This window comes from Cannabis sativa, chromosome 3, assembly GCF_029168945.1.
Source record: "Cannabis sativa cultivar Pink pepper isolate KNU-18-1 chromosome 3, ASM2916894v1, whole genome shotgun sequence".
Taxonomy (NCBI): Eukaryota; Viridiplantae; Streptophyta; class Magnoliopsida; order Rosales; family Cannabaceae; genus Cannabis; species Cannabis sativa.
Window position 1 is genome coordinate 32,614,401 of NC_083603.1, and position 19,040 is coordinate 32,633,440.

General features: G+C 34.4%; 2 protein-coding genes across 3 annotated transcripts; one reads left to right on the forward strand and one right to left on the reverse strand.

Moving 5' to 3' along the window:
- The first annotated feature begins 801 nt into the window (after positions 1–801).
- LOC115709373 (probable protein phosphatase 2C 38) lies at positions 802–4,334 on the forward strand. Of its 2 annotated transcripts, none has more exons than XM_030637460.2 (5): positions 802–1,636; positions 1,942–2,264; positions 2,716–3,083; positions 3,400–3,636; positions 3,746–4,334. In XM_030637460.2, exons 1-5 carry the CDS (start codon positions 1,602–1,604, stop codon positions 3,968–3,970), a joined length of 1,188 nt encoding a protein of 395 aa, XP_030493320.1. In that variant the 5' UTR covers positions 802–1,601; the 3' UTR covers positions 3,971–4,334. The 2 variants fall into 2 exon arrangements, with proteins under 2 accessions (XP_030493320.1, XP_030493321.1); XM_030637461.2 differs by having other exon boundaries at positions 1,497–1,636; positions 1,833–2,264.
- Positions 4,335–13,075: 8,741 nt separating this feature from the next.
- Positions 13,076–16,480, reverse strand: LOC115709344 (protein MODIFIER OF SNC1 11). The gene is made up of 6 exons (XM_030637430.2): positions 16,000–16,480; positions 15,271–15,375; positions 14,989–15,147; positions 14,803–14,863; positions 14,620–14,677; positions 13,076–14,485 (listed from the first exon to the last, which is right to left on the reverse strand). The coding sequence occupies exons 1-5, from the start codon at positions 16,278–16,280 to the stop codon at positions 14,642–14,644; spliced, it is 642 nt and encodes a 213-aa protein (XP_030493290.2). The 5' UTR covers positions 16,281–16,480; the 3' UTR covers positions 13,076–14,485; positions 14,620–14,641.
- Between the last annotated feature and the right edge of the window lie 2,560 nt (positions 16,481–19,040).

Genomic DNA, 19,040 nt, shown 5'->3' on the forward strand with positions numbered 1-19,040 from the left:
TATTATAAAGTTAGATGAGGAGCCTAAATTCAAAACAATGAAAAGAAGAGCATAACCGATCAAATTCTTACAAATCATTGCTTCTATTTTTTATCCGTACAATGAACATTACTAGAATACAGTTTCTCTCAAATACACATTTAGTTTTGTCTTCAAATAAGAACCAAGTTGATCAACATGCATATGTTCAGCCGATATTGGAGTCCCAATGAGTGTACCAAAAGCATTGGTTGGTCTCATAAAAGGATCCTCGTCATACTAAGAAAACAGCACATTTCTAAAATTTGCAAATCACTAGCGATATAAACAAGTCTCAAACCATAATATATAGGTGTAATTGTTAGAATTTGGTGGTAAGGTGTGATTAAGGTGCATTCATCTTATATATGATGCTACTTTATTTCTACACTTTAATAGTGTAAGACTAAGTCTAATAGTAATACTAAAAACTTTGTAAAAATACTTGTTTGGAAACTAAAAAGATACAGTCTGTTATTCTCTTTCAAGTAAGTGAATTAATTATAATAATATGTATATTATTATTATTTAATTTTCTTTGGTGGGTCTCTTGTCCTCTCTTCAATAAGCATGAAGGCCCTTTTCAAAGATTAATGCTGGGAATCCAAAATGGCTATATTGGCCCTTATTTGAGAATAGAGAGAAAGTAATGGTGTGGCATGGGTCTCTACTCTCTATGGACGGTATCAAATAGAATTTCAGCCTTCGCCTATTGATTCCAACTCATTGCCAACTCCAAAGCATAGTTAAATATTAGTTTGCATTATTTATTATTATGACTTTTGTGATAGACATTGTAAAACACATCATGGTTCAATAATTTAATAGTGTTTTCTTATTATTTTTGGGTCATAACTCATAACTCGTATAACTAGATGTAATTTAAGTTGTTTTAACTTAAACATGAGTACGATTTCAAAAAAAAAAAAAAAAAAAAGATTAGGTGTTGTTAAGGTGGTTAATGTTGGATGCCAAAAATCAAATCTTCATAAGGGCTGTCCCAAGCCAACACCGATGAAACAAAAAGTGGTTTAAGACACGGTTTTGTGCACAAACAGAAACAGTTCTTCCTTTCCCATGTTACATAAATAAATATTTAGGGGAGAGTGAGTTAAGAGAGAGAGAGAAAGAGGAGCTGCCACTAAGTAAACCAGACAAAAATTAAGTAGGAGAGAGATGGGGAAATTTGCCTAGAATGGTGGATGGATTATTAGTAGTAGTAAGAAAGGTCAGAGAACTCAAAACCTCATCCATGAATTTCAGAAAAGCCTCTCTCAAAACCCCACTTGGCCACAAAAACATAAAACAATAAAGAAAGAAAGCTAGAGAAGAGAGAGAGAAAGAGAGTGAACAACAATGTCAGAAGTTGTAGTTTAAAACTCTCATATTTTTGTTATTTTTAATTTTTTTTCCCATCTTAGATCTCATCTGACAACAATCTGAAGATCTTCTGCCGAAAAACTCCAAGCCCTTCTCTTATCCTTTGCTCCCCTTTGATCACTCTGATCTTGGACCAACTCTGGCATTCAAGAAATGTGTATGTGCTTTTACAGCTAAGTTTGTTTTCTGAAAGATTGGCACACATGGAAGGGCCAAACATTTGCAACCCAGATTCAAGGTACACAGAACCAGCACGCTTTCATATTCTCTGAACTCACTTAAAGCTATTGCTTTTTGGTCCCAAGAAGACATTTTTGAGTTGATTTAGCCCATACCCATTTGGTCTCTACTCTCTATCTATCTCTACTTTGGTTTTATTGATGGTGTCTTGGCTTGATGGGTATATATTTTTACCAAATGGGTTTGTTTTTCAGCACAATTTAAAACAAGGCCTGATTTTTATTCCATTGATTGCTGCTGCTGCTTCTGGGTCATTTTGGATAATGAGTGTTGCACTTACTACTTCTCTTATTTGTTCTGAAGTTCTTGCTTGAAAATGATTAAACCCTGTTGGAAACCGTCTGTTGAGGGTGATGGACCTCGTCGTAGAGGAGGAGGAGGTGATGGTTCTGGTCGTGTTGATGGTCTGATGTGGTATAAGGATCTGGGTCACCATGCTTACGGAGTTTTTTCAATGGCCGTGATCCAAGCCAATTCGACTTTGGAAGATCAAAGCCAACTTGAATCTGGGTCACTGAGTTCCACAAACTCTGGTCCTCATGGGACCTTTGTTGGAGTATATGATGGTCATGGAGGTCCTGAGGCTTCAAGATTTGTGAATGAGAACCTCTTCTCCAACCTTAAAAGTATGTCTCTCTATTGAGTGTTTTGATGTGTATGTCTCTCTATTGAATGTTTTGATGTGTATCTTGCCTAAATGGTTATGAACTTGCAAACATCTTTTTATACTGCACCTGAGCCAATATAGTTGTTTGATATTTTGTGGTTTGCAGCGTTTGCTCCCAGAAGCTCTAAAATTCAAGTCTTTCGTGAGCCTAATATTGTAGGGTTAGGCAGGAGTCTAGTTTCAGAAGATGTTGTTCACTATGATCACATTCACTTTAATTGATCATAGTTAATCTAGAGCTTTCTATATTTAGTATCCATAACCTTCAAGGCTTAAACTTTGCCTTTTAGTACAAAGATTTTTAATTGGGGAAGGATCAGGAAATTATGTTAAATGCTGTTTTTCTGTCTTCTTGTTCAGTGCAGTGTAGTGAAGTTACTGAGTGTTTATTTGATTTTTGTTTTGGGCAGGAGTTGTAGCTGAGCATCAAGGCGTAACGGAACATGTTATCAAGAAGGCTTTCTTGGCCACAGAAGAGAGTTTTCTCTCTCTTGTTGAGAGACAGTGGCATAGCAGACCGCAAATTGCTTCTGCTGGAACATGTTGCTTGGTGGGAATAATATGCAATGCAACGATGTACATTGCAAACGTTGGAGATTCCCGGGCAGTTTTAGGGAAAGAAGAAAGGGCAACTCACGAAGTTAGAGCTGTTCAGTTATCATCAGAGCACAATGCAAGTATTCCATCAGTGAGAGAGGAACTTCAAGCAATGCACCCTTATGATCCACAGATTGTGGTGTTAAAACATAAAGTTTGGCGTGTTAAGGGCCTTATACAGGTAATGTTCAAGACTTTTTTGTTTTTACATTCACAGTTCCAATGTTGCATAAGCCATTTTTCAAAGAAAGTGCAAAACTTGAAACATGAACCAAAACAGTCTTAGGATTTCATCTTAACATGTCCAGAGTTTGTTCAAGTGACTAGGATTTCATCCCAAAATTGTTAAACTTGAAACTCCATTCATTTTTCTTTCTCTAAACCAAAAATTCGGAGAGCATAGGGATGAGCATCATGGCTGCAACATTATGAATCCAAGATGTTCATAAACTCATGACACTGCCAGTTAATAATGACTAATCGTTTGCTCTTTGCAGGTTTCAAGATCTATTGGTGATGCTTATCTAAAGAGAACAGAATTCAACAGGGAGCCTCTACTACCAAAATTCAGACTTCCGGAACCTTTCTTCAAGCCAATCCTTAGTGCAGAACCATCAATAACAGTTCAAAAACTCACCCGCCAAGATAAATTTCTCATCTTTGCTTCGGATGGCCTATGGGAGCATCTTAGCAACCAGGAGGCAGTCGACATCGTCCACAACCACCCACGTAATGTAAGATTTGGTACTAGTATGTATATACAGTCTCCAATAATAAGTCTTAGTGGCTTATCATTGCTTGCCTTCCACAAGAATAACTCATTCTATTTCCTTCCTTCTGTAGGGAATTGCCAGGAGGCTTGTTAAATCTGCGCTTGAAGAAGCGGCTAAGAAGAGAGAGCTGAGATACTCGGACCTGAAAAAAATTGACCGGGGAGTGAGACGCCATTTTCATGATGATATTACAGTTGTAGTTGTGTTTATAGATCCACATTCGATAAACGAGAACTTCCTACACAACTCCCCAGTTTCGATAAGGGGAGGAAACCCTGTTACTCCCACTACATGAAAATTATTAGAATACTAGAATGAATATGTTTGGAAATGTCAAGCTTCTCATAGGGGATTGCATCACTTGAAATCAAGCTACTAATGAATTGAACTTATGGTTCAATTGGAAAGCTCCCCATATTTTCCCATGATTCCTCATCTCTACTCTTGGTTGGAAAAAGCCTGGCCTTGGCCTTGGGGCTTTAGATTAGTTGCACCCTCCTTCCCTTCCCCCAGTGTCTTTGTAGATAAAAACTTTTACTTCTACACATTGTTAAACTAAGAAATGTGTCATTTATTTGGCGATAGATAAAATCTTTTATTAATGTGAAACCTCAAATGTGAAATGTCTTGTTAAGGTTTGAAGATTGTTTTCATTTATAGAATAATGTGTACATTTTGAATTCTATTCCATTATACTTCTTCGCCTTCCGCTCAAATCCCATTAATCGACCTCCTACGATGTTGAAGCCGTGGAATTATCTTGCTAATGATTTGAAAACATAAGATCATCCCCTAAAAATTGTGTTATATTTGGCGCTGAAAAAAAAATTGTGATAATGTATTTACATCAATTTCTAACGTTGTGTTCTAATATATAATTGTATAATTTTGATACAAAATTTAATATTTTTATTAAAAGTATAATAAAGAAACTTTTACATGAAAAATATAATTGGCTTTTTTATTACCTAAATACCTCCACTTGACATGGGCAGTAATTTTACATTTAATGTACTTTTATTTACTAAAATATCACTTACACACACCTTCCACACATGCATGCATAATTGACTGTGATTGACACATAGTAACTTTCCCTCACTTTTTTTTTCTTCTCATTTTCATTTTCATTACAGAATTCTTTTGATATTTATTTTTATTTTTATGTTTCAAAATTTTTTATCCCTAAAAACCTATCCCAATCCATGTTCAAAAGTCATATACCCACGATCCAAAGCTTCTTCTCCTATTATTTTCTCCAACTCCCTTAACCCAACTGCCCAAATTCCTTTTCCCTATTTTTTTATTTTTGTCTGAAGTAATATAATAATGTCGATTACTTGTTCTTCTTCCTCCCCTTCTCCATTGCCCAAAAAAGCATCCAAAATGGGTGTTAAATCTGTAACAAATAAATCCAAAGACAAACGCCGAGTTGTAGAAGACAATGACTCAAACTTTGCTCTGCCCATTGTGAACGCGATCGTGGACCTGGGAAGAAAAAATCTAAAGTTTCTATTCCTCAACATATTTCTCCCTCTGAGAATAGGAAAAGGAAGGTTGAAAGTGATCATGGTTCGGAGGTTTGTTTATAGTTTTTTTTTTCATTTTTCCGCAACATTAAAATTTTGTGTATTTATTTTGTGGGTTATCTATATTCTTTTAATTTCAGTTTAGGGTTTAGATTTGTGTAGTTATTTGATTTTTATGTTTTGTTCTTTTGTTAGTTTTCATTAACTGTAATCATTTTGTTCCTTGAAATTAGTTTTTATTGGGTTATTATTTCTAATTTTTTGTTATATTTTTTATGATTTTTCTGTGATTTATGCTTTTATATGTTTTATTGTCGCTATTAGGCTTGTTTCTAAACTGTGTTGATGGTTTTGCTTTTGATAGTAGTTTGTTTATTATTTTTGATAGTAGTTTGTTTATTATTTTTGATAGTAGTTTGTTTATTATTTTTGTTTCTATCTATAGTTTTGGTCACTTTTTCTTATAGTTGTTTATCATTTTTTTATGTTGTCTTTAATTTTTATTAATTTGAATTTATGTATGTTCATGTTGGGATTTTATGCTCTAAATAAAATCTATTTTAATATAATCAGATTTATTAATTAATAAGAGATCAAAAATCAATTTGGTTTACATGATTGCTTTCATAATTATATGTTTAGTGTATAAATTGTATTAAATTTGAACATATATTTATTCATGATTATAGTGTTGTCTACACAGTGAAAAATAATCATGATTATATGTTTTAAAGTTCTAAGTCCCATGATTTGTCAGTTCACTGGATTTTCACTGGCGTGATAATTGGCGATAAAGTTTATTTACACATTGATATGTGGTATGTCCTTTCCAAGGTGTTGGCAAAGTAAGCTAGTATCATATGTATGTAGTATACATCGGGCTGGATCGATATTGACATTGGATAAGATATCATAAACTTACCTTTATATCTTTCTAAGTCAATATCACTTAGTTGATCTTAGGTCAATAGATCTTAATCCTAAGATGGTTAGGTTTGGGCTTAAATGTATTATTCATATTTGTTATCCCAATTTTTGTACTCTGACGTGGCATCACACGATGGTGACACGTGAAATCAACCCCGTGCATTTGCTCGCAAGAAATATGCCGAACAGGGCACCACATACATTCGCTCGGACGAAGCCCTCTCAACCGAGCAGCGAGCAATCCGCGGAGCACGCCAACACTTAACAAGTTCAGCTTTCACATCGTGAGTCAGCAAAGAAATCCCTATAACTTTGGGATCAAATCACAGAGATATGGCAAGCTGTCCAAATCCCTTGATTAGTGTATTCTGTATTTACTATACAATCTTTCCACTTATATCAATTGTAATCAGAAGGAAAATACTTCCCTCCCAAGCTTATAGATCTATAAATAGTGATTCATACTCACTGGGCAAAAGGTCGATAAACTTGTCTAAGAATTCATATTCAGAGATATCATTGTAAGAGCTCTAAGGAACGGAACCATTTTCCTTGTTCTTAAGTCAATACAAGCTACGAGGATTAGGCTATTACCGAACTGCTCAGGGTTGAACCTCTATAAAATTCTTGTGTCTTTATTTGCTTTATTATATTACACTCATATTAAACTACTTGTCGCTTACAAATTAGACTCATTGTCGTTGGCTAAAAGCGAGGTCAATATTTTGGTGCTTTCATTGAGAGCAGAATCAAGGATCGCTCTTTATCTCAAACCTAATCGCAAATACAATGGTGGTACAGACTCGCAAAGGCGTGGTTGATCCAGTGAATCCACAGACAGTGGATCCTGCACTGCAGAATTCAGGGAACACAAGGGTTCCACCAGCCACGAATCCTGGACAGCCATCAACTGTAGGTCACGGTGTGACGACTCCTGGGTGAAATCACGCCTGGTGTGCAAGAGACTAGGAATACCAGTTCAGCAGCCAACGAGGGTATTCATAACACAGCCGTTCCGCCCGCTACCAATGTTCAAACAACTATTGGAGATGACACTGAAATCCAGAACCTCCGTGCTGCTCTTGGAGTCATGCAGGGTCATACCAACACCCTACATCATGATCAAGAGGAACTCCGTGCTGCAGTAAATTTCGCATTTGAAGAGCAGAGGCGCATGTTCGCTGAATGGAGAGATAAGGAGATGGAAACGTTAAGGGCTCAGCAAGCAGTCATTGATGACCGAACTCGACATGCCACTGTGTTGACACGAAAAGCCTATTAGGATACCGGACAACAGCCTGTAACTGGCATCCCCCTGGGCAAGACAGACGAAGATCCAGCGATGAACACCTCTCAGACTATAAATGGCCAGCCGCCCAATCCCCGGTCACAAGTTTCACCTGTGGGCCAAGTGGTAGGCGGGCAGACCTTGTCTAGAAATTCATCAGGAGAAGTCATACCCAATAATTCCAACCAAGTTAATGGTGCCGGCCAGCAAATTGGCCAAAGCAACCAATCCCTGAGGTAGCCAAGCGTATCTATATTTGATAGATTGGGGACAACTCATGATCTCAGAAACGATCTGAACAGGAGGAGAGGATTGGACGACTAACATGACGCGCCAAACGTATAGCCCAGAACTCGCGCTCAGAATCCTGCTCAAAGAGATGCTGACGTGACTCAGTCGGCCAAGAGGCCGAACAAGTTAGTCCAGTTTTGCAGGCATAGTTAAACGACCTAAAAAATATGTTCCAAGGCCTGGCCGATCAGAGGAACAACGATCTTGAGTTGGATCGGGCACGTGGAACCCCTTTCTCCCCCGAGATTAATATCCTAGAATTGCCCCACAAGTTTAAGATGCCAACCTGGAAGATGTATACCAGGAAGGAAGATCCCTTATCCCACCTCAAGTATTTCGAGATGCAAATGGACCTGCAAGGAGTACGAGGAGATGTATGTTGCGGAGTTTTTCCTGCCACCCTCTCAGATATCATTGGAAGGGATATACATTGGAAGGGACCGATATTGATCTTGGATAAGATATCATAAACTTACCATTATATCTTTTTAAGTCAATATCAATGGTTGATCTTAGGTCTATGGATCTTAATCCTGATATGCTTAGGTTTAGCTTAGTTGTATAATTTATGTTCTTCAAGTTGTTCGTGGAAGCTAACTAATAGTTCTGGCAGATATTTACATCTTAGGAACATAGTAGTTCAATTGAGTGGGAGAGCTGATCATAGATATGGAATCTATAACTTCTATAAGTATTTAGAAGTGAAACGATGATTTCCTTCAAGCTTGGCTGAATAGAAATAAATGATTGAGGCTTCATTTCAGTAATTATATTAGTTTACTGAAGTATCATTTATAGGTAGCTAAGTGTCTTAACGATAAAATACATTAAAGGATAGAACGGTAAATTTGTCTCTTTTTGATGTAGATCATCTATAGAGGATCTTTGACTATTAGGAGTGTAATAATGGATAATCATAATGTATCTATATCGTGGTACATATAGAGCATTCAATATAATTGAGAGTGCTATTCAATTCCAAATCTATAGTGGCACAAGGCGGAATTAAAAAGTTAGAGAATTTACTTGGTGAATTCTAGATCTACTTATTGAAAGCTAAGTTATATAAGGCCATAGTCCCCTCATCAGTTGAGATAATACTGCTTGCAGACTCAGATATTTGGTTTTAATTAATCAATTATAATTCTAAAATTAGACTATGTCTTATTTATAATTTTTCACTAAGCAAGGACTTAATTATGAAGAAAAGAGATTTTGGGGTCTATTTATTAATTAAGAGACTTTGTATGGTCTAATTGATAAATAATATAAATGAAAATTTTATTTAGTAATTAATTATAATTATTAAATAAATAATTTTAGCATTTATATGATTGAATTGGAAAATATTATATTATTGAAAGAAGAATAACTGGTTGAAATAAAGTGGCAAAATTGTAACTAGAGAATGGTCCTATTTATGGCCGACCACTCTTGTTATTTTTGCCCAATATTTTACTCTTTTTTAATCCATATAATTCAGCCCTAAGCCCTAGTTGAAACACTATAAAAGGAACATGATGCTCTCACTCATCCACTTGATTCCTTCAACCAAATAAAATCTAGTTTCTAACTCTGTCAAACAACTAGTAGATGAGAGAGTTCCTTCCATAGTGATTTCAGCTCCTTCATTGTTCTTCATTCAATTCGAGCCTATAGTGATAGAGTGCCATGCCCACACATAGCAAGTCAAGTACTCAATCATAGTGAGGAGACGTTGGTAACCAAACTCGAAGGAGAGAAAGAGATTCATGCTCAGATCTTGATAATACTCTGCGACAGAAAGGAACAAGGGTTAGAGATCTGAGCAGAAGGAGTCATTATATTCCGCTGCAACCAATGTAAGGTTTTCTAAACTCTTATGTGTTTATTTTTATTGTTTTAGAGATATTCATATTTAGGATGTTAATTCAACATACCTGTTAGTAAATCTAGATCCTGGTAAAATATTCCCAACAGGACCCAGTACTGTCTAAACCAATTAATGGAGAATCATTTTTCCTGTACCTGGCAGTGTCAGATCATCTATAAGTGTCACCTTAGTACGAGAAGAAGGAAAGGTACAACTTTTAGTATATTACGTAAGCAAAAGACTATTGGGCTCGGAGTCCAAATATCCTATGATCCAGAAGCTTTCTTTTTGCTTACTAATTGCTTCTCATAAGATAAGATCATACTTTTAGGCTCACGCCATTAGGGTACTTACCAACCACCCTCTCCGTCAAGTGGTACAGAAATCAGAGTTGTCAGGAAGACTCTTGAAGTGGGCAATGAAATTGAGCCAATTTGATATACAACATCAGCCGAGAATTTTAATGAAAGGTCAAGCCTTAGATGACTTCATTGTGGAGTGCACATGGATAAATGACGATCCTGAAACGTCAGTCCCAAAGAGAGAAGTCTGGAAGATATATGTAGACGGAGCATCAAACATAAAACGGTTCCGGGGTCGGAATAATTTTAATCTCTCCACAAAACCTCCAACTCAAAAGTGGATTTTGTTTTGAGTTCAAAGCTTCCAACAATGAAGCTTAGCACGAGGCTATGATTGTTGATTTACAAATTCGAGAGTAATCACATGTCTAACTCCAGATGTACAAAAACAAAATTGCTAGGAATTTTAACTCTAAAGTCAAAAGTAAAAGATTTGAAATTGGCGACCTTATTTTGAGAAGGGCATTTCCAGCCTCTTATGAGCCCAGAGTGGAGGTCTTAAGACCAAACTGGGAAGGTGCATATGAAGTTATAGACAAAATTAGTGATGGAACCTACCATTTAAAAAGACTAAATGGAACAAGAACTCCAAGATCATGGAATGCTGACCACCTCACAGATACTATCAGTAAACTGTGAGTGGTCAGGTTCCTTTTTGTTTTCTTTACTTTTTATATTAGTATTCAATTTCCATGTATGCCTCAGTTTAGGAAGTATCTGAATAAAAGAAGAAGTTTTCATTTCATGTTTGGTCTTTGAAAGTTCTATCATGTAACAAGTGATTGAAACTCTCAATCCCTCCACTCTTCAAAATGGCATCTTTGTTCAGCAAAAGCAAGACTTATAGCTGCTTGAGTATCTTGTTAATTGTAATGAAGAGTGTTATTATGGCCTTGTATTTGCTCTAATGTAGCTTGAGAATTCTGGAGTTTGGTGTCATCACCAATTGACTTTTGAGTATTTTTAGCAGACGGGATTCTAGTACTAGGAGCAGTCTGCTCGGTCCAAGTACTAGTGGTTTCAGTTTCTTGCACGCCCGAAGTGAAACTAGCCAGAGGGGTAGTCACTCCTTGCCCTACTATTTGTGGACCTGTGGGTGCCTAAGGATTAGTCGGATTGGAGTCCGTCCTAACTTGATCTCTGGGATCGGCATGTGTCTGTACGTTTAAATCTGTAACCATTGGATTCGTAGTGTCATTTTGATTTCCCCTCCGTGTTTCTACAACCATCTTGTGTCCTGAAAAAGACTTAAAACAAAGACTTGTATTTCTTTGCTCTCAATGAAAGCACTAAAATATTGACCTCACTTTTAGCCAACGACAGTGAGTCAAATTAAAGTGATTAAAGCATAATTGATATAACAAATATGAATAATATAGAGTAAAGAAAATACCAAAATTATAGAGGTTTGATCCCTTGATGATGGTAATAGCCTACTCCCATTTAGTTGTATTAACTTGTGAGTAGATGAACAAGAAAGCCTTGATCTCTCTCTAAAGTTCTTACCATGATCTCTGAGTATTTCACTATTGAATCTAGATTTTTCTTGTGTGTTTTCTCAGAATGAATTTCGTATCCCTGAACAGTGAGATGAGTGCACTATTTATAGGAATTGATTGCATTAAATTGGTTTCTCAAAATCAATAAAGAACAAAATGAGAAATCTAATTACTTTCTATAATTACAATAATTAGAATAGGAAACTAGGTAGGTTTCCTTTCTACTTCAATACTAGGAATTTATCTCATGGATTTAGGGATAGTGTCGTGCCTTACAAACTTGAGGATAAATCTCTAAAATTGTCTAACTCGCATTCCCTAGTTTAGATATGCAAGTTTCCTTCTTGATGGAAGCTGGTCGGGTGTCCTTGCATGCTCTGCTCGAATATTCCAACTTCTTTCTATGACTTCAAGTATTAAATCTTCCTACACAGTTTATCAGGAGAAGAATCTTCTACCCAGGTGATAAATTTTGTCACGTGTCACCTAAGTGGATGCCACGTCAATAAAAATTTGAATAACAAACTATTATAATTAATTTGCACCTTATGTTTTAGAGCACAAATACAAAAACTAGATTAATTTAAGCTCAAATAATACATTTGTTGAATCTACATAACAATGTGAGGTAGTAAAATTTTCCTAAAATTCAGATCCATAAAGAACGAAAATCCACTAAAAATGAAGTTACTATAAATGTTGAATTTTAGAAAGAGGTAAAAATGAAAAGTTTAGCCAAAGAGTATCAAATTTGCTACCGTAGTTTATCTTTAAATCTAGCCATTAAAATAAAATTTAATATTATTGGACAAAGTGCCAACATCTTCCATACCCTAGGCGGTATGACAACAAAGAGAGTGGCACCAATAGCCTTTTATCAACTCTCTTTTATTTTTAGTTATAATTGTACCTAAGAAACTATACTAGCAATTTTATTATTTTTATTTCATATAAAATATATATTTTTAATTTATATTAATTTTTAATAGTATTTAAAGAAAGACTAATTAGAATTTTTTCTCTGAACATGTATCAAATCATACCCCTTAAATTTTTTCTGCCGTTAAAAATTCTCCCAAATTATTGAAATTGTTAGATTTAATTGTCTAATTTTAATAAAAAAATTCTAGTATGGATAAAAGTTCATAGGCATGATTTAATACATATTAAAATTTGAGAAACATGATTTGGTATATATCAAAGTTTGGAGAGCATAATTTAGTATATAAATAATCACTAAAACAGTATATTGAATGAAATTAGACAAAACAATCTCAATAGTAAGAAATTTTTAATAGCAAAAAAAATTCAAAAGACATAATTTAATACATATTAAAATTTGAAAAGAAAAAATTATAATTAGCCTAAAAAAAATAATAGAAGGAAATATATAAAATTATATTGAAATAAAAATAAGAAACATATAGAAAAAAAGATTACATTATTAAAATAAAGTTTATTTATATTTTTATTGTTTTTTAACATTAGCATGTACATATAATGCTTTGAGCTTTCTTTCACCCAAATTCGAATCATAAGTTACCAAAAAAAAAAAAAAAAGTTATTACCTATGGCAGTGTGAAAAATTCAGGACCACTGGATGAATTAGTCACATCACAGAGGCATGAAAAACAAAGACAAATAAAAGGCAGTAGAATAAAGTTTAATGTTTCATTCCCTCACATTAAAGTAGTCTGGTCTTTTCACCCATTACATGATATAAAAGAATAACACAAGAATTCTGATACAGAACGGTATATATTTGTGAAATTCTGCAATGAAGAAATCTTCATATACAAATAAAAAAAAAACTACAAAATCAACTCAGCTTAGATATACCATAATTGAATTCAACTCTCCTGTCTTTCAAGATTTGAATAATTCACCCAGTAAGCCGAGAAAAGTAACCAACACCTCCAAAGAGTTCACTTATCCCAACTAACCAACTAAGACTATCAGAAATTCCATAACTAACAACTACCAAAGCACAAAAAGATTCAAACAAATGCCAATAATAAGTTCAAACAGGTTATTTCATCTGACAAACACATTAGCCAGCCAAACCAATTTTGACATGCTTGTATCATGGCAAAGCAATTTTTTTTCTAATACAATTTGAAATGGCATCTAAGCAAATGAAACAAATGAAATGCACATCAACACTATAATAGTAAAAATAAAAATATTAATAATAACATAATAATAATAGTCAGTTCTTGTTAGCACAACCTTCAGACATATATCAGTCAACATAATGGTACAGCCTTGTATACTCTTTGGTCTTACCAGAAACAATGTGATATTTTTTCCTGCTTTTCCATGTCTTCCTTTTTTCTCTTTGTTTTTTAAAACCTTTTCCTACTAGATTGAGAGTAAGAGGGTTTATAAGATGGATTGACTCATTCTTAAACAGTTAGAAAATTTGAGGAGATAGCATGAACAATGCAAGGATGCAAGGAAGCAAGAAAATTGCTTCTAATTAAAGTAAAAACTGAGCTTTTTTTTTACTCCACCAAATTGATAAAGGGTAACTAAACTAGCAACATGAAACACCTAATTGAAGCAATCCAGTAAACCTCAGGACATATATATTCTTTGATCAACTGCAACCAAAGCAAACTTAGCAATATCATTCACCACACAGCATCATGGATATGAATCTAAATGAACTATGAAGCACTGAGATGTTGCCGAAGATGATATGCACGTGAATAATATGAATGAGGTGAACCAAAAATAAAGAGTAAGCTAACCAAAATAGTAGCTAAAATTGACACAACTTGTCCTACTGTTAATTTCTGAATTTCTGATATTCTTAATAGATTGCAAGATAAGCTAACTTTATGTAGGTGTTACTAAATTCAAGACCTCACTGGGTAAAAGTGACAGGCATATTCAACTGAGAGAAAACTCCTACTGCGGCCGAGATCCTGTTAAATTTACTTTGGTGAAGGTATCCAACAACGGAAAGGCTGCACATGAGTATCCATATAACGGGAAGCAGACAAGACACATAGTAAACGAGAAAAAAATGAGGGAATCCAGACTGTTAGGACCTAGACCTGTCATAAAGAAACAAAATTTAATTAAAACAAAGCTGATAAAATCCAGTTACATACGTAGTGACAATAAGATTAGATAACCCATAGACTAGGGTCACTAACTACCAAAACTTGCAATGAACAAGTCATCTTACTATCTAAGGAAGATATTGATGTTCAATCTCCCCCAGCCTCGCCAGCAATAGCTGCACTCTGCAGTGGAAATAAGAAAATATCAGCACTCTCTAAGCATATAACAAAAGTAAAAAACATCACAGTATTGGCTTTGACTTCACAACATAAGTTTGCATCAACACCACAAATTAAAGAAACCTGACCTTCTCAATGTTGGACTTTCCATTCACTTGAGGAACAGAATTTGATGGGGTGGTTGAAAACCTGACAACATAAAAACATAGAACCTTTTTTAAAATCAATAATCACAAATAAATATAATAAACACATCCTCTATTACAAAATTATCTAAATGGTACTTTGGAGACATAGCTAGCAGATATCCTCACCTGAGAGCCCTTGCTTTTCTTTTGTCGTCTTCTATAGGGTCAGTTTTGGAGGCAGGTGCAAACCTTGCAAGGCGAGCTTTTTTCTTGGCCTCCTGGTCAGAAGTTACCTTCTTCTTGCTCTCCTCATCAGAAGTTACTGTCGGACTAGGAATGCCAAACCTGAATAATATAGAAAATAAAACAAGCATTACAGTTATACAGCTAGAAAAAAATTGTTAAGAAGGTTATTAGATAGTACGACATATAACAACTACAGGTGTCTTGAAAAAGATTGAAAAGAACCTCTCTGCTCTAGCTTTTCTTTTAAGCTCCTCCGATTTCTTCGACACCTCTGATCCAGCGGCAGCAGATGGGGTTGGGGAAGCAGAGCCTGCGACAGTGCCAAACCTGCAAAAAGATCAACAAATGTTTGAATTTTCTCTCAAGGAAAGGGGAAGTAAAACTGTGGAAGAGGCCAATAAATCAAGGACATTGCCAGCTTGTCCATATCTAGGAAGTAACGTTCCCCATTAAAGCTCATAGCCCAACAAAACCTGCTATACCACCCAGCAATATCTCTACGAATCCTTGTACAAAAAATCAACTATATTTTCTCGCTAATTTCAGCATGTAAGCAACCCTAGAAAACCATAACCCACATGGTCACCAAGAATTCTATTAAGTACACGAAAAATCCTAAAATAAAGGTTTAAGCATGAAATAAATCTTAAACGAGTAAAGCATGAGACTTATTTTCGTTATCATTTTCACTACTTTCTCATCCAACACAATGAATAAAAAAAAATACAGTCACGATAACAAAAGCTTATAAACCCTAACTCCCGTAGAAAACAACAAATTCATGAAAATCTTGAAAATTCTAAGGGATGTCATCTTAAGCCCAAGCTCCCACTGCACTAAATGTAATTATCTTTCAAGTCAATTTCTTGGAAGAAAACCAAAGAGGAATAAAGAAGAACATAAAAACCCTAAATGAAAAAAAAAAAAAAACTAACGATAAAAGAAGAGTACCTTTCAGCTCGAGAGTTGCGCCTCTCTACCTCAGATAGTTGCACAGTTATCCCAAAACGCTCGGCTCTCCGGATCTTCTTCTCGATATCGGAGAAGGGAGGCGCAGTAGCGTTCTCGGTGGCGGAGGAGTCAGCTGGATAAGGCTTGGAGCCATCGTCAAGCTCCTTTTCGGGGACATCATCGAGTTTGGGATCTTGTAGTGGGGGTAGTGGGTCGGCGGTCTTGGTAAGGGGTTCAATGGAAGGAGTATGGTCGCTTGCCTTCTCCGCTTCGGTAGCCATTGATGTACGGACGGTGTGAGAAGTGAGAAGGTAAATCGGAAGAGAGAAAAAGAAAAGTATCGCTGTAAACTTGTAATGGAACAAATGAGATTTGCGGTGGACTTGGAAGCCTTTCTCTATGTAAATATAGTGGGCGGTTTGTGTCTGATCATTTAGTATTATTGCACTTGAGTCCTTAATTTGTTTTTCTTTTGGCACTTCAGTCCTAATATTTTTCATATTTTCCTTAGGGAATTTTCATTGAAGAAGGAAACAAGTTTCAATTTTTTTTTTTTAAAAAAGAGAGAGAGAGAGAGAGTGAGACAAAGGTCCCGTTTGGGGAGCTTCTTAAAAAGCTAAAATCACTTTTAAAAAAAGTTATGGTGGTGTTTGGTAACACTTTTTAATCAGTTTTCTGTTTTTAAAAGTAGAAAAGTGAAAATATTTTTAAAAGACATGTTCTATAAAACTATTTTTACTTCTCAATTTTATAATTAGAAATCAAATTTTTTTTTAAAAAAAAAAATCACTTTCAATATTTTTTTAAAGTCTTTGTTCGTAATCAATCTTTTGGATTACAACCAGACCCGGACCAAATCTCCTCCCCACGGCCCTGGCGTTGAACCCGGCTTCTGATCCGAACCCAAATCCGAGCCCGAACCTAGACCCGACTTAAATAAAATCAAAAAAAAAATGAACTTTACATAACACACTTTTGTTTTCTGTTTTTTAAAATTAAAAAACAAAAGTTGTTACAGAACGCATTTTTATTTTTCAAAAAAAAAATTAAAAACAAAAATTTTACTTTCATTTTGTGATTAAAAAATTAAAAAACAAAAGTATTACCAAACGTCACCTATGAGTTAATATGTGTTTGGTAAAATTTAAAAAATAGTTTTTTCAAAAATTTAAGTGAAATTTATATCTTTTAGAAAAAGTTGGCCCACCCTAGCTTTGGGATTTTAGCTTTTAAGGAAAGCTATAATTTTGGTTTAATGAATTTTTCACTTGACCCAATTGCCCTCATCTAATTTTAAAATTCCCCATTTACCAATTAATTTTAGGATTTCTTACATTCTTTCAATTTCATCTTTATTCAAAAAAAAAAAAAAAGAAAAAATCCTTGTCTAATCAAAAACTACTCAACAATCTTATTATTATTATAATTATTAGTAAAAGTTTAATTTATTATTTTATTATGTAAATATTTAAAAGAATTAAATATTATAAAAAAAATTATCGTAATTTATAATATAATAAATAATATTTATAAATATATTAATATGTATAAAATTATTTAAATAAATTAGATAACAAATGTCATACTTATTTTAGTAATCATATATTTAACAGCTATTTAATTATTCAGCTTACCAAACACTTATATACAACTTTTTCAACTCACAGCTGTTTTAAAATTATATTTACCAAACACTTAGGAGCTTTTTCTCACAGCATAGCTACAACTGCTTTTTCTCACAGCACAGCTACAGTTGCTTTTCCCACAGCACAACTGTGCCAAACTGGCCCAAAGAGAATCTATGAAAAATTATGGTAAATGATCGAAAATAAAATTTAGTGTGTCAGAAAAAAAAATATAGTATTTTTCAAAATTATTAAAAAATAATGTATAGTTTTAAAAGGAAAATTTATTTTGCCCATGGATTAGGTGGACTCTAGACGCAAACCTAACTCACCTACACTTAGAGGCGAGCCTAATATATAGGTAAATATTCATATTTTAAAATTTGTTGATAAATGACGTTTTGTACTATTTATTACTTAAATTTCCTTTTATCACATAAAATTTTCATAGTTTTCACATTTCTTAACGTTTTTTCTTTCTTAACTTCTTTTTTAAGGATTTAGAAGCATATCACTTATGTTGACCTCACATTTAGCCAACTGACAACAAAATCGTATTAATACTGATGTTTGCCATGTGTTACATAATATAAACCAAAAACTAAAAGAACACAGGATTTTATAGAGGTTCAGCCCCCTTAGTTAGCAGGTAATGACCTACTCTCCTTTTTGGTATACTGATACTGAGAGATAATACTATGTTGGAATTTATTTTAACAGGATCTTAGATCTACTCACAAGTATGTTGTTTAAACACCCTAAATATGAACTTTCTAAAACGATAAATTAAACACATATAAAGTTAAGAAAACCTTACATTGATGCAGCGGAATTAATGTCTCCTTCCACTCAGATCTCTAACCCTTGTATCCTTTCTGTAACAGAGTATAATCAAGATCTGAGCCCGAATGTCCTTCTTCTTCAAGTTTGATCCTTCACAGTCTTCCAATCTATGATTGAGTTACTGCTTGCTGTGTGTGGGCACTTAATCTTTCACTAGGGTTCGAAATTGATGAAGGGAAAAGAAGAGAGAGGGTTTCGGCCAGGTATAGAAAGTGGGGAAGGCTCAGTTTTTCTGAAGAGAGAAATTTCTGTCAGAGGTATAGAAAGTGGAAACTTATGATTTGACTGAGCTATCACTTTCTATTTATAGGCAACTACTAGGTTTAGGTTATGAATTATTTAGCATTAAAATAATGAAAAAATCAATTTGAAACTCCTCATTAAGTGGCTGGCCAAGGTGTAGTAGTGGGCCCCACTTGATTTTGCAGTTTTATCAAATTTTATTTCTATTTTCTCAAAAACGCCAATTTTCTAATTCTAACCTTTTAAATGCCAAAACTAATTATTTAATAACTAAAATAGATTATTAAATAATATTGTCATTTAATTTAATTATTAATTAGACATATAAAG